Source organism: Rhagoletis pomonella, unplaced genomic scaffold (genome assembly GCF_013731165.1).
Source record: "Rhagoletis pomonella isolate Grant_MI unplaced genomic scaffold, Rhpom_1.0 Rhpom_scaffold_00008, whole genome shotgun sequence".
Taxonomy (NCBI): Eukaryota; Metazoa; Arthropoda; class Insecta; order Diptera; family Tephritidae; genus Rhagoletis; species Rhagoletis pomonella.
The window spans coordinates 39,151,844-39,168,196 of record NW_023458562.1 but is presented as its reverse complement, the minus strand read 5'-3'; the positions used below and the strand labels follow the sequence as shown (position 1 = coordinate 39,168,196).

The window sequence follows — 16,353 nt, the reverse complement described above, 5'->3', positions numbered from 1 at the left end:
AAATACGCACACAGCGCACCATTCACGGATACTGAAGGATATACATATTTGGGATGTGCTAATGAAATGAGGGTACGCAGCGAATTTTTTGGCAAACAAAAAGGGTGCAAAGTACTACATGCAACACAGGTTGCCAAACAGTCGTTGAAACTGCGAAAAAGCGCAGAAGAGTTGTATATGCGTTAAAAAGTAAAAAAAAGGAGCGCAAACACACAACGCCGGAGACGATACCAATGACGTGCGCGGAAGTGTGTATACACACAGAATACGAAAGTACTTGCTACTTCAAGAGCTGAACATGAAGCCAATTTGTTGTTTCAAGTTGTCCATGTGAAACGTGTTCCAGTTGTTGCAGTTGAACTGGGAGTTGCTGTGCAGCGGAAAATGCCGCAAATGAGCAAGTGTTTAAAAGGAAACACAAATTTACTTAGCGCGAACATACCTACGTGCACACATAAGTATGTACCTATGTATGTGCAGTTTTTAAGATAAAGCAAAGTGATATAAGTACATAGGTAACCGAAAATGTTTCTTGGAATTTTTAATTAACACAGCCGAGTGCGTTCGGAATGTGTTAAGCATGAGCTGTTTGCCAGCCATAATATCAATGCAAAATTCCTTTATATGTATTACCAAAAATTAGATAAATTACCGTCATGCTTTTGGAAAAAAATAAACGTATAAAATTTCGTAACAAATTAACTTATTTAGCCTTAAGATATAAGTGATGTGGTGGCGAAAAAATATGTAAGATTCGGATGTTTAATGTTCATTAAAAAGTAAAATAACATTAAAAAGTATTTATTTTCAGAGTTTATACACGCGAAACTTTAGAAAATTAGTAAGAAAATGTATTTATTTATGCAAGTCTCTGTATTCCGCTTAGTGAAAGCAAATCTAGTAATTTAGAGTACCATGAGCTCAGGACTCCTGCATTCAATTCATTTAAGTCTCTATTGACTGAAGATTCACCAGTTCTGTAAGTGACTGCACACTATGCTTAAATAAACATCTCTCTGGCCAGATAGTTATTTCGGTAGAACCGAGTATACTTTAGAACTTAATTCGTAAACTAGCAAATACCCGATCTGCTTCAATGCGCCTTGAAAGTATTTTTGTGTTGTTACTCCCACCCAAAATTCGTATGGCCTTATACAAAAAATAAAAAATAAAATAGATTTAAAGAGATTTACGAAGTGATATTTTCAAAAAAATGTGGGTGTTAGTTAATATATTTTCCAAGTTACTTAGAAAGTAGGCAAAAATTTCTTCAAAAGTTAACTAATTCAATATATACCTTCTCTTATCAAATTACCTAATTAAATTTTTCAAATATTTGATTTATTTTATAATTTAATTTAATACAATTTTTCAAGCATTTTCGGTATTCTCGATAATTAGCTATATAATAATCGATATTTTTATGAGTTTTGTTATCGATTTTTTATCGATTTGGATATCAATTTTATTATCGATTTTGTATGATGAGGAAACCGATAAAAGTAAAGATGAAGATAAAGGAAGAAAGATTAAAGAAGAAGTAGTTATAAAGAAAATGATATAGATAGACACAGACACTCAACCTTGGAACTATATTATAACAATCGATATGTTTATGGGATTTGTTATTGGTTTTTTATCGATTCGGATATGAATTTTATTATCGATTTTGTATTGATTTTGTTATCGACAAGGGTATCGATTTTATTATCGATATGTTTATCGATTTTTGGGACTTTTCGGGACTTATTCGGAATTTTCATGGCTTCTTCCCAAGAAGTTTTTAAAAATCCCAAAGTTGTCCTAGAAATTCCGAAGTACAAGATTCCGAAAATCCCGAAGAAGTCTCGAAAATCTCGAATTAGTCCCGAAAATCGCAAAGTAGTCTCGAATATTTTCAAAGTGTAGCGTTTTTGTTTATTTTATTTTTTTGAGTGTTGTGCCGATCAAGGTTAAAATCTGGATAATGTATTGTATTAATTTTTTTTTAACCAATCGACTACAGCCGCCCCCATCCTTATGATATCCGCCTAAATATTGTCGCCACAAATGCAAACATTGTTTTATGCCTTGTACCACTCTTTTATTGTGATGCTTTTCCGCAACTTTGCTTTCCTAACTTTACGCGAATTAAAAATGTTATGAATGCCCAAAGTACATGGGAAAAGGGGAGCGGTCGCAAATGTAAACAATTAACTCAAAAATAAATACAAAATAATTGCGTGTAGTACTTTTTTGTTTATCCCTTTTTTATTTGTTTTTGTTTTTGTTTGCTTGTGTTACTTCAGATATGCGTTCGTTAATTTAGATAATTCGCTTTGTAAGATTTTAGTTGTCTCTCTTTATTTCCATGTAATTTCACAAGCGCCGCATATTTAGCGGCGTAGCAGTAAGCTCGGGATGGTTTGCGTTTGCTCGTGTTATATGCTAAGCCCAAGCACTTTTACAAAATTTTTCGTTTTCTCATTTAAAAAAAAATAATTGCTTTATTGCCGCATACGCCATGGCGTCCTCAAATACCGCGAACAGTAGGGATTTAGATTGCACAATAAAAGCGCGGTTAAATGAATTGCCTAATTTGTTGGTATTAAAATATTTGCTCCTAAAGAGCAAAACACCTGGAAAAGGAAATAAACGTAATATAGAACTTTTGAAGTATACACATGGGCGCAAGGCATCAATTTTCATTGGGCTTAGGCACAGCAATAAGTACCTCTTTTCAAGCAATTCACAAATTTAAGGTGACTTAAGTAATTTTAACAAAGTATTTAAATAAGTCTTTACGCAGCGTCTGTTCGAAACCACCTCTCTGTGAAGTGACAGCACTCTAGCTTCTAATGCTTGACATTAGGCATATTTTCGCAAGCGACATCTTACACAATTTCGGCTCACTGCCTATCTAACAATCCTTTAGTAATAAAAGTGCGAGAAAACGGGAGAATAGCTTCAAAGTTGTAATTAATTGTGCTGCTGCTGAACTCGTTTTTAGTCCTATTTTATATCTGTAGCCGCTGTTGTTGCGTAGCACAAACACACATACATAAATTTGTTACAACTCAGTTGCCACTTAATAAAAATATTATAAATAAACAAAGAAAGCCTCGCTGACAAGCGGTTATAGATGTACTATGTACGAAGTACGTATGTATGCCGCTGGTATTTCATGAAAGAATTTCATTATACTTTAGCAGAACTTTTAAGTCACAGGTAACAGTGCTAAAATTGCTTATGTATATACAAGTTTTGAGTTATGCATTCATTATTTTCTTGTAGAAGAAGCAAAGTACAAATAGCCTAAGCAGCCAAACAACTTCACACGCGGTATTTATTAAACTCCGCTGAGAATATTTTGAAGATTTACATGTAATTAAAACTGTGACGCAATTTATTGGTAACCGAAAACGAGCGGGTTTCGTAGACATTTTATCAAATGTATACATCATCTGAAGGTAGGATTCCGCAGCAATTCGCACAAGTATTCAATAATTAATTTTAGTTTTACCGGAAAGCTGTAGTGGAATTCTGACTATCGAGACGATAAATCGCCAAAATTCTCTAAATGAAAAACATATGCCGTGTGTAATCTACTAAATAAGGCAGTATGAGGGGCAAGTAACTAGATGTTGTACTTCTTGGGTGCGCCTGTTATTCTTTTGGCTGTTTCTGGCGATCAAACTTTGCGATAGTGAAGGTTGAAATCCGGCTGCTGGTATAAGTTAGTTTGAATAATTTAAATTTTTTTATGAATTATTCTAAGACAACTCATGGCGATGCACAGTATTTCGACTATATGGAGGCAGTTGGAAAAGTCGTGGTGACAGTTGACTTAAAGAACTGGTTGGTCTTAGAGAGGGGAAAGTTAAAGTCATAAATCACAATCGCAATACCGACTAATCTGTTAAGTTACATTTGGCGCTGAACCCATTAGAGAGAATTAGAGAGTCTCGTCTATTTTTTTTTTACATAAAATTGGACCTTTTCGCAAGACTTTGCAAATATATGTCTGTGATTTTCGATTTTCTTAACTTTTAGAATTTCAGCTTTTTTGCGTGATTTGCCGAAAAGTATTTTTTGTACAATGAAAAATCACACCAAACTATGGGAGAAAAGAGAATATTTACACACAAGTAATTTTTAAGTATAACCTTTGTTTTTCTGGGAGTGAAAACCAGGAAACTTATGGCTGAAATTACTTTTTTCAACTGCGAAAACACGGTGAAAGGCTAAGAATTCGCTAAAAAGAGTATTTGGATGTCTCGTATGCAAAACTTGTTTACAATGTCAGTAATGTGAGATAAAAGAGAAGAGAGAATTGTATGTTGCAGGCAAAAGTCGTTCAATTATTCAAATTTGTTGTTAATAAACTGAAAGGTAATTTCGAGTTAACTAACAACACTCGACAGAAAAACGTCAGCCCCCTTTTCAAATAAATTATACTCCATCATATTATCGCAAATGATACATAACGACTCGGCGATATGCCCATAGAACGATTGCTCTTTTTGTTGCATTAATTTTTTGCGCACATAATTAAAGTTATGTAAAAACCTTAAAAAATCCTAAAGGATTTTGTTTGTGTAAAATAATATTACACAAACAAAACACATGGCTTAAAGATTACCGCACACCGAGTAGCCGAGTACCAAGCTTGGTGGAAAACCCCTAATACAAATTTGTATGCTCAAAATTGAAAATTCAGTACAAATCAGTACAAATTTTTAAAAATCAAGACATAAGCGCACTGATTCGAGAAGTGAAAAAAAAAATCGGTGCGAGAGTTGAAAAATCAGTAGTGTACTGTTAAAATCAATACATATGGAAGTGCCTACTGGATTTCAAATAAACCAGCTGTTAATTTACTTGGCAAAGTGAATTCGGAAAAATATGACCAACATTAATTCAGTTCAACGTAGCAGAGATTCAAAGGATGTTTGTATTTGTGAGCACGTGAACTTTGAATATACTGCGATGTTGATGTTTGAAAGAAAACCAGGCAAATAATTTTTACAGATAGGCAGGCAGGAAATGGTTTAAATCCCAACAGATATGTAGCAAATTGATTAATTACAGAAGAACAGAGAGGCAATCACGCAAAGAAGGCAGGTGCAGACTAAATGAGATATGTCGAACGGCGAAAAAGCATGAAATTGAGTCATATTTTTTAATTAAACGAATCGAAAAGACACAAACAAATTAAGTGAAACGTGTGCACTATAATTCTCTGCAATTCAAATTATTTACTAAAATGTTGCTTGTGTGAAAGTGCATATGGATATTGTATACATTCTTCCTTTGCAATTTCAGATATACCCGTGGTCAGCCTGGAACTTGGCACCAATGCAATGAATTCAACCTTTCGCGAGGGCATCGACGTTTTCTTCGAGTGCAATATTAAATCGAATCCCTGGGTGTACAGAGTCAGTTGGCGACACAATGTAAGTATGCAAATTCATACACACAGAGAAAAACTTATGTAAAATTAACTTAAATTCGGATATAGCACAACTTATATCTTAGGCTAAATTACCCTACTAAGTTTTTTTGTTATCGTAACCAAAATAACTTAGAAAAATATTTGTAGGCCTTCTTCCTGGAAAATTTAACAAAGTACTGTATATCTTACCTAAATCGGCTAAGCTAATCCCTGCGAAAGCTCCTTGGTAATTTGGAAAATTTTCTTGGTCATTTCACACCGTACAACTTTGGCAGATTGCAATAGCTGTCTTGTTTTTTTTTATCCTATACAACCTTGGTAATATTTAAACAAATCACTTTGGTTATTTGCGAAATTTTTCCCTGAAATATGTCGGTAATGTGTGAATAGGAACAACTTAGATTTCTGCCAACCATACTTTTTATACCGGACAAATATAAGGGACAAAAATAATACATAAAAGGAGCGGTGTTTTTGTCATTTAAATTGTGATATAAAAGTGTTGTTGACGAAAATCCGAATTGTTCCTATTAACAGGATTATCGGCGCTTTTTACTATTTCGATACTTAGCAACAACTTACGGCCATCTCGCACACAACCTTATCAATGATTTTATTTTAGCATCTTCCAGTTTTTAATAACAATATTTTAAATTACTTCCGTATCGTTTGTCATACATACAAAGTATATAGTTAAATAAACATGTATTCATACATTCGATTGGATATTTTAGGTTTAGCATAAACACTAACTGAAAACAAATAAAATAAAATATAAAAAAAAAACTTAATATATCACGCTTTTATAAATGGACTAAAAATTTGATAAGTTTTGATTCTGAAATTTTAGCAAAAGTCACTATAAACAATTTATGAGATTGAAAATGAAAAGTGTGGGGCGCATGTAATAGACTTGAATTGATATGAAAAGTAATATATTTATATATGTGGGTACATGAGTATCGACCGCTTAAAATCCATTTCAAATTTGTACTTTCAAATGACCCAAAAAACGCCGAGATACGTTAATTAAATTTTGGATCCTAGATTATGGATCTGTATACCATTTTTCTATATCAGATCATTTTCCCAAGATAGTTTAATTTGTATGAAAAAAGCTATGTTTAGCAAGGAAAAAATTAAAAAGATAACAAATCTTTTGAAATTTTTTTATGTGTTAAAACCTGTTATTTTGCCTAAAAATCCAGTTACTAAGGACGAAAAGCGATGAATAAATAAATAAGTTTTGAATGGTGAAATGAAAATATGCATCAAGTTTTTGTATGTAATAGGTACTCATACATGGCGTATGAGTAACATTTTCTATGGTAAAGACTTTTTTTCATTCGCAATGCAAACTTAAAATGAAAATATCTTGGAAAAATCACTTGATCCAGAAGAGCGGAATACAGATCTGTTTGGCCCAATATTAAGTTTACGAGTCTCTGCGCTTTTTTCTGTAATTTTAGCATTCCTAAAGTGTAATAGGCAATCCAACCGAAAATTTTTTTTTATTGTAGCGAAATAAAAAGTAATCCAAACTAAGCCAAGTAAGATTTCAAATATGTATGTATGTATTTCTGTATTTTTTAATTAAATTCATAATTTCCGTCGTCGTGCATATCTCCATTATCGTCATCACTGATACTCCAGTCCGATTGACCATTCAAAACTAATTTATTTATCAATCGATTCCATTAGTTAGTAGCTTGATTTTTTGGCAAAAGAACAGGTTTTAACACATATAAAAATATTTCAAAAGATTTGTTATCTTTTTAATTTTTTCCTTGCTAAACATAAATTTTTTCATAAAAACTAAACTATATTGGAAAAACGGTAAACGGATCCATAATCTGGGGTCCAAAATAAAATTTACGTGTCTCGGCGTTTTTTTGCGTCATTTGAAAATTTAAAATTGTCCCTAGAGTGTTATAAAATTAAGTTTTCCCTCCTATAGTAAACAATAAATTTTTAAAACAATATCGAAATTTTAATGAAATTAAAATTTAAGAAACTTCATAAGTTAACTTATTAGATTTTTATTTTATTGACATGAACATTTTATTCTTACGTTTATATTTCTAAACAACTTTGCAAAAACAGGCTTTGTGGCATAGCAAATAGCCATTGGCATTTGTAAGAAATTAGAATTCAGCTTGTAAAGACCGTCGACTCCGATAAGTAATTAACAAACGTATACATTTTATCAGTTTTTTCATGCTCGCACCTACGGCTTTTAATGTATATGGCAAGATGAAAGAACCATCGAAATGGTCTGGCAAGTGAGGACACATCTTTTGATAGTTCACCAAGTGACATATATAAAAATCAGATTTCATACTATGACGAAAGTATAACTACAATTTATCATGGTCTAAGGGTGTCTGGCAAGGGCTAGGAACAGTGCTAATGGTCTGGAAATGAAAGACGTAGTTTCTAATATTATTACGAATAAAATATATACAAATCTACCTTTATAATATAACGATTTTGAAGTGCTCTTTTATGCAACTTTACTACCCGGTAACTGCCAAAGCCACCACCATCCAAATTTCAGAGTCTGGGTTCGTTATTACCTGTGTTGGGGGCATACATGGAGAAGCTTCCAGCCTTTACAAAATAACGAAGGTGTGGTCGTCGCGGGCTCTTGGGCTATTATAAACAATTTGTGAGATTGAAAACGAAAAACGTGGAGCGCATGCAGTACAAAACATTAGATATAAATGACAGTAGCCAAACTACATAACACAGACCTTAAATTTCTACAGAAAAAGTACAAGTTTGAGATCGATTTTAAGCGGTCGTTATTCATGTATCCACATATATATCAGCATATATTACCCTTCATATCATTTCAGGTCTATTAAATGCGCCCCCGCTTTCCATTTTCAATCTCATAAATTGTTTATAATGTCTTTTGCTAAAATTTCAGAATCAAAAGTTATCAAAACAAATTCTATGGGACTGAGCTATATGTATTATTTTTAGTCCATTTATAAAAGCGCAGTATATTAACAAGTTTTTTTTTGTATTTTATTTATTTTCTATTTTAATCTTGTCTGTATAAAATTTTCCAATAGATATTAAAATAATTCAACTTTGAGAGAAAATAGAATAGAAGACTATGCAAGCAAAATGTTGTTTGCTCACGTTTAGTATATACATACATATGTACAATAGAGTGGTTCAAAAACACTTAATTCGGAGTAGTAATGCTCTTGCCCCTAGTTTTTTTTACATATAGAAGAAAAAGTATACCCCAATCTTTTTATTTTGAAATAAAAAAATATTTCGAGGTCGTTCAAAGCGCTCAAAGTTTTCCATGTACATATTTTTATATGGGAAAAATAAATTTTTTCGATCGGAAAACCCTGGTTCCCTTCAGGACACTTTCAATAATAATACCCAGTTGTTTATTTAACTATTTTTTAATACTAACGATTTTTTATTGGTCGCCCCATAACATTTTTCGGGGTTTTTGGCGGACCTATAAATTATAGTTGCAATGAAAAAATGGTTAAATAAAAATTGGGTATTATTGTTGGGAATCTCCTGCAAATAAGCAGAGTTTTCTGGTAGAAAAATATTGATTTTTAACTTTTTTATACCATTTTACGAAAAGTTGTTTTTCCCACCTCTAAATATTTTTTGATTTTAAAATAAACAAGTAAGAAAGTCTAAGTTCGGGTGGAGCCGAACATTAAATATCCGGCGCAAGTATTAAATATATGTTTTCCACCTTTCCGAAAGTTACCGCTACATGATAAGCCGGGGTGTATCAATTTTGAGTAAATTAGTGTCCTTAAATTTCGAAATATTGCAGTTTCAAGCATTTCTGAAATTTACCGTTATATGAAAAGCGGCCGTAATTTTAGTCCAATTTCAATAAATTTCAACGTTTTGCTTTTATGTGGCAAGCACAATAAAAGTACCGAGTTTGGTACAAATTGGTAGAAAGGTTACCGATATGCATATATGTGATCATAAGTGGGCGGTGGCACGCCCGTTTTCCAAAATTTTACTATAAACGTATCTCTTGGTAAAGAATTGTTGCAAGCATCAATTTTGAATAAATTGGCTTTAATATTTAATGATTTATCGAAGATTTTGTATTTCTCCAAATTACCGTTATATGGGTTGTGGGCGTGGATATTGTCCGATTTTAAAAATGTTCGGCCATTTCATATGTTATACCAAGGCCACGAACTGTGCCAAGTTTGGAAGAAATTGGTGCAGCGGTAAACACATGTAACCATAAGTGGGCGTGGCTACGCCCATTTTCCAAAAACTTATAATATCCTTGTTTTTCGTCTGAAAATTATTGTAAATATCAATTTTGAGTGAATTATCTTCAGTAGTTACTAAAATATCGCAGTTTTCGTATTTCTGGAAATTACCGTTATATGGGAAGTGGGCGTGGTTACAGACCGATTTCGCCCATTTTCAACACCAACCTACCTTGGATTAACGGAAACCTACTTACCAAATTTCGTTGAGATATCTCAATTTTTGCTCGAGTTATCGTGTACACGGACGGACGGACAGACGGACGGACAGACAGACATGGCTTAATCTATTTCTCTATTCATTCTGAGAATTTATGTATAAATTTGTCTATATCTATCTCGATTCGTTTTGGTTGTGACATTCAACCGTTATGTGAACAAAATTAATATACCCTTGTGCACAAGTGCGCTCGGGTATAAAAAAGAAGGGTATATTCTTTTGGTATGGAACAATCCTAGGGGGTGAGAGCTTAAAAATTACGACTTTAAATTTTCACATGAATTTTTGGACCACCCTGATGTACATCCATACATATAGCAGCAATTAATTTCATTTAAAGAAATGGCGTGTCGTCCATTTCCGCTCTAGCGTATGTCGTGGATATTTTTAGGCGCAATATTTAATTTCTTCTGGTGGGGTGACATCTACCTCTAGGGTTTTTCTAATTGTATGTCTTTGATATGATACCTACGACTAGGTTGATATCTGGATTAGGTTTGTCATATATACCTTTGCTATATTTATAGTATAAATGGTGATCTGGACACACAGCATTGAATGTTGATAAAAGCGTTATAAAAATACTGTACAGCCTCCATATAAAAATTAAGTGCGTACTTAGGTCCATCTAATGTGACATACAATTGCTTAAAATTAAATTCGCCACCCACAACAATAATAAATTGTTTTCTGTTCTGCAATTGCCTGATTTACTTCACAAGATTGGCTGTGAACATATTTTGAGAATCCGAAATAGTATACTTTGTGTGACGCCCATTTACGATTTTTACAGTTGGCAATAAAATCGAGTTCAACAACATCATAACATATACATGTGTAGAACTTGTCAAACAAATATGCATAATTAATTATGTAAATCATTGATTATAGTGAAGATTTTAAACTTTCATTTTACCTATATTAAATGTGACTTTATTTTCGAATACCCATCACTTGAGCTGCTTGCTATGTGGATCTTTAATCCTTTGCTCAAAAAGATCCGAAGCGATTGTAAATAAATTGTCCAATTTTGAAAAATGTAGCTAGTTTTCCGGGAAACTGTGATAATAGTTTCATAAAATGTTCTGAACTCTGTAAGACTGAAAAGAAATTTGTTTAATACATACACTACATAATTTAACGAAAGGTGAGACGATATTCAGCACAAGGTTGAAACAACTTAAAATGTCTATAAGTGTCAACTTACCTACTTTAATTCCTATGTCACTTTATTCACTTAAAAACTCACTAAATTATTCGGCAAAGAACTGCCGACTTTTCAAAACAATTACAATGTCTTATGTAAGTATAAAAATTTAATACATCCGGTATCAGCTATCGTCGTTCCAACTTTCTTTAAAAGTTTATGACAGTCTTATTTATAGTTCAGGGATTGCTGTAAGTATTAATTTGGGGTAAATGAATGTCCTCAGTTATTGAAATATGGAGTTTTCGTAAATCCAAATTTTAGGCCAATTTAAATAATATTCAACCAATTTCTTTTTTGTACCAAGGTTATTAAGTGCACCGAGTTTGGTAGAAATTGATATATCGGTTACCGAGATACACATTTGTGGTCATAAGTGGGCGGCGCCACGCCCAAAATCCAAAAGTTTACAATAATCGAATTTTCTGCTAAGTGGTTATTGCAGTAATAGCTTTTGAGTCAATTCGCTTCAGTAGTTACTGATTTATCGCAGTTTTCGTGAATCTGTAAATTACCGTTAAATGGGAGGTGGGCGTTGCTATTGTCCGATTTCAAAGATTTTCAACAAATTTCTTAGCTAAATCCTAAGAAATACTCGAACCGAGTTCGGTAAGGATTGGTGAAGCGGCTACTAAGATACAGTATTTCATCATAAGTGGGCGGGGTCACGCGCCTTTTCCAAAGGTTTCTTAACAATGTTATTCTTTACCAAACTTCTACTTCACATACTAATTTTCAACAATCTGGATCCAATATTTACTGAAATATCATAGTTTTTGCATTTTTCGAAAATACCGATATATGAGAAGGGGGCGTGGTTACAGTCCGCTTTCTCCCATTTCGGATGAAGGGCAACCTATATATTAAACTTCGTTGAGATATCTCAGTTTTTGCTCGAGTTATAGTGTACACGGACAGACGGACGGTCAGACAGACATGGCTTAATCAACCTTTATTTTCATTCTGATCATTTATGTATGGCTCATTCCATCTCAAATCACCCAGGCCGGGGGAAAGTGAATTTAAGTTTGCGATAAAACTCGCAGGGATTGTTCCTTGAACAATTTAAGGAGACGCGTATTTTTTATTTTTGCTCAGAAATGCGTATTTTTCGAATAATGAATTTTTTCTTTTTGAGTACGAACACTTCTTTTTTTCTCTCTTAATAGCAACTTTTGATGAAATCGTTTATAACTGCCGCAAAAAAGCAAGGATTTCAAGGATTTTTTTTAAATTGCAGATATTGATCTACTGAATCGATCTAGTGAACTAAACATCAGTAATTGTTTATTAATAATTAACTATTGTTTATAAAAAAAAAATTTTTGTTTCAAATTGATTTTTTTCAAATTGCCAAATCTTTTTTTTCTCTCAAACTTTTTTGTCTATTGGGGAATGGTATAAACTATTTTCAGTACGAGTAGCAATATGCTAAAATTCGTCATTTTCGAGTTATGATTTTTTTTTCTGAAAATGCACTTATATGATGCCAGCAGATTTTCGTGCCAGTTGAGGGCACAAAAATTGTTGCCCATTATGATAAAATTTCCTTGCTGGAAATTTTTTGAGGTTGCCCGATCAGAGCCAAAAGTTTTTCCCAATTGGGCTATAATTTTTGCCCAATTGGGCCCAATTAGCGATTTGCCCAATCTACCGAAGATTTCCCCAACCAGTGCTCACAATTTGCTCAAAGTGAACACACATACGCAATTAAAACGTTTTTATCGATAAAATCACACAAACACACATCAAAATTCCCTACGAAAAAAAATATTTTTTAATTCTTTTCTTGAAAAATTTTCCACATACAAATTTTTTGATAAAAAAATTAGTTTTTGAAAATATGCCATTTCAAAAAAAAAATTGGAAAAAATCGCAATAATATATATAAAGCTGCATATTCAAAAAAATTCTAAAAAAGTTAAAAAAATTTGTAAATTGGTAATGTACTCATTTTACTCAACTTCGGTGTAAAAAAAAATTCATAACTCAAATTATTGTAGAGTGCACCCCATAACATTAAACTTAAATATTGCGCAATACTCAGAGCTACCATTGTGATTTTTTCCATTTTTTTTTTGAAATGGCATATTTTCAAAAACTAATTTTTTTTATCAGAAAATTTGTATGTGGAAAATTTTTCAAGAAAAAAATTAAAAAATATTTTTTTTCGTAGGGAATTTTGATGTGTGTTTGTGTGATTTTATCGATAAAAACGTTTTAATTGCGTATGTGTGTTCACTTTGAGCAAATTGTGAGCACTGGTTGGGGAAATCTTCGGTAGATTGGGCAAATCGCTAATTGGGCCCAATTGGGCAAAAATTATAGCCCAATTGGGAAAAACTTTTGGCTCTGATCGGGCAACCTCAAAAAATTTCCAGCAAGGAAATTTTATCATAATGGGCAACAATTTTTGTGCCCTCAACTGGCACGAAAATCTGCTGGCATCATATAAGTGCATTTTCAGAAAAAAAAATCATAACTCGAAAATGACGAATTTTAGCATATTGCTACTCGTACTGAAAATAGTTTATACCATTCCCCAATAGACAAAAAAGTTTGAGAGAAAAAAAAGATTTGGCAATTTGAAAAAAATCAATTTGAAACAAAAATTTTTTGTTTATAAACAATAATTAATTATTAATAAACAATTACTGATGTTTAGTGCACTAGATCGATTCAGTAGATCAATATCTGCAATTTAAAAAAAAAAATCGTTAAAATCCTTGCTTTTTTGCGGCAGTTATAAACGATTCCATCAAAAGTTGCTATTAAGAGAGGAAAAAAGAAGCATTCGTACTCAAAAAGAGAAAAATTCATTGTTCGAAAAATTCGCATTTCTGAGCAAAAATAAAAAATACGCGTCTCCTTAAATTGTCCCAGGAACAATCCCTGTGAGTTTTATCGCAAACTTAAATTCACTTTCCCCCGGTTTGGGTGATTTTAGATGGAATGAGCTGTATACATTTGTCTATATCTATATCGATTTATTTAGGCTGTTACAAACAACCGTTATGTGAACAAAGTTATAACACCCTGTGCACGAGTGCGCTCAGGTATAAAAAGAAAAAGATTTCACTGAAAAATGAAAAATGCAAGTAAGAACAAATTTCGCAAACTGTTAGAAGCCTTACGTGCATACATTTATACATAAATAGACTTCGTTGTGCAGCAAACAACTTAAAGCATTTTTCAGAAAGCAGCTTCGGTTTCAGTTTTTAGTCTTCAAACCTAATTGAAAATAATTATTTATCTACATGAAAATCAGCCCTGGGCATGAGCAAAAGATACAGAAAGCTCACGCTCTTTGTCTTGCCATCCTACACTCGGACGCCAGCAGCTCATCTTCAGTGGAGTATATGCTGACAGACACATACATACGGATTTTAGTGGAACTGCTCGATAAGCCTCCATTATGAATTTTTCTAAACGTCTGCATACATATGCTTAGCCGCCGGCATGAATTTCTCATTATTTCGTGTATGTATAACTTATTTCCACGTGCTCCTTTCATTTGTATTGCACTTACGGCTGTTAACTTTCTTTGCTCATTTTGTAATCTTCTTAATACTAATATGTATGTATAAAGTTGAAGTTTTTAATCTTAAACTTTTTGATGCGCTTTTACTTTTCCTTAGAAATTGATAAAATTGAACAGCTGCGGGTACTTACGCTATACATACGGTGACCATATTAACCAACGTAAAATAAAGGACATTCTTTTCAAAATTATTTAGGAATACGTACATAAAACTTGTATGATAAAAGCACCTTACCCACATTGTAATTTAAACCAAATATTTACCAGTTAATTGTATTATTTAATTGTACAAGTTCCCCTGCTGTAGCGAAAAATTAAGCCAAATCCTTTTCAAGGACTTCGCCTTTCTTTTACTACCAAAATGCGTTTACCATAATCCATACTGCAAGACGAAGCCAGCACACGGTGGTTCAAAATTGGAATTTAATGTTCATAATTCACCGGAATATATTTATTTTGGTTAACATTTTCTATAACATTTCAAAAATTTGTTTGTGTAATCTTTTCGTTTTGGGAGAACCATACAATTGTTTTCAACTAGTTTTTGTTATGTAACATTTATTAACTGGAACAAGAGAATACATTTTCTTCAAAATTGCTACTTTTTCTGAATTTTTCACTTAAAAAAATTCACACATCAGGCTCAACTGGTCTTTTGCAAATATTATAATCTTTCATAAAAAAATAAAAATTTATTAAACTAAGTAAAAAATGAAGCAAGGCTCCAGTGAATTACGAACACTAAATGCCAGTTTTGAACCACTGTGCAGCAGGGGTTTATTCTTTTCTTTCTGTGTGTGGAAGCTCAGCGAGCAACACGATCCTCTTTTACAGATTGTACAAAGGTTACGGATTAAATAGAAAACCTTAAGTGGGGGGCGAAACAAACTGGCGAAGGTTTTCATTATATTTTGTAAGGGACAATTTTATTTTCCATATTCTGTGTTTAAAAATGTATCTATGAAAAATTCAGAGCTGATTTAATGGACAGTTTAAGAAATAAAGGACAAAAGGCGTCCTTTATTTTGAAAAAAAATATAAAGGACAGGGGGTTAAAATAAAGGACTTTCTTTAAAATAAAGGACGGATGGTCACCGTAGCTATACACACATAAATTACTGAATCGCCAAAAAACTTCGAGAATAAGGATTAGTAAAGTATTGTTTATGGCAATTATTGCTAAGATAGTTGAAAGTCTTTTGTAATAACTAGAAAGGCAGATGGCAAGACAGTTTGAAATATTTTGTTTATTCTGGCACGAGTGTCTTACAAAAAGGCTCCCTTGCCAACTTTTATGGTGAAAAGCTTCTTTGACAGAAAGCACTTGTTCCAACAGTCGCAAAGGCCTAGTGAGCAAGCACTGTCGAGAGATGCGAAGCCGGGCCCTCTAGCAGGAGTATTTTTATTTGAATATATTTTTTTCTTTTTAAATTTTATTGTTTTAAAAAGAAAACAAATATAATTTTTTAAATTTTTTGAAACATATTATTTTCTTGCTTAAACAAAGGTTTTCGATTTTATAGTTTTGAAGAGATTTTATTTTTTTTATTTCGTGTAGTTTTTTATTTATTTTTTATTTTATTTTTAGATTTGGTTGTTAAAATAAACCATTTTTTTAATTTCTTTAGATTTTGAGGAACTCATTATATTTTTTTCGATTTTATA

At 32.5% G+C, this 16,353-nt stretch overlaps 1 protein-coding gene across 1 annotated transcript in view; it reads left to right on the top strand.

Moving 5' to 3' along the window:
• Nucleotides 1-16,353, top strand: part of LOC118744850 (hemicentin-1) — a gene marked incomplete at both ends in the record, with an annotated part of 365,034 nt that overhangs the window by 299,303 nt on the left and 49,378 nt on the right. Inside the window, 1 exon segment of the mRNA XM_036478225.1 lies at nt 5,305-5,435. Coding sequence (XP_036334118.1) covers nt 5,305-5,435 — 131 coding nt within the window.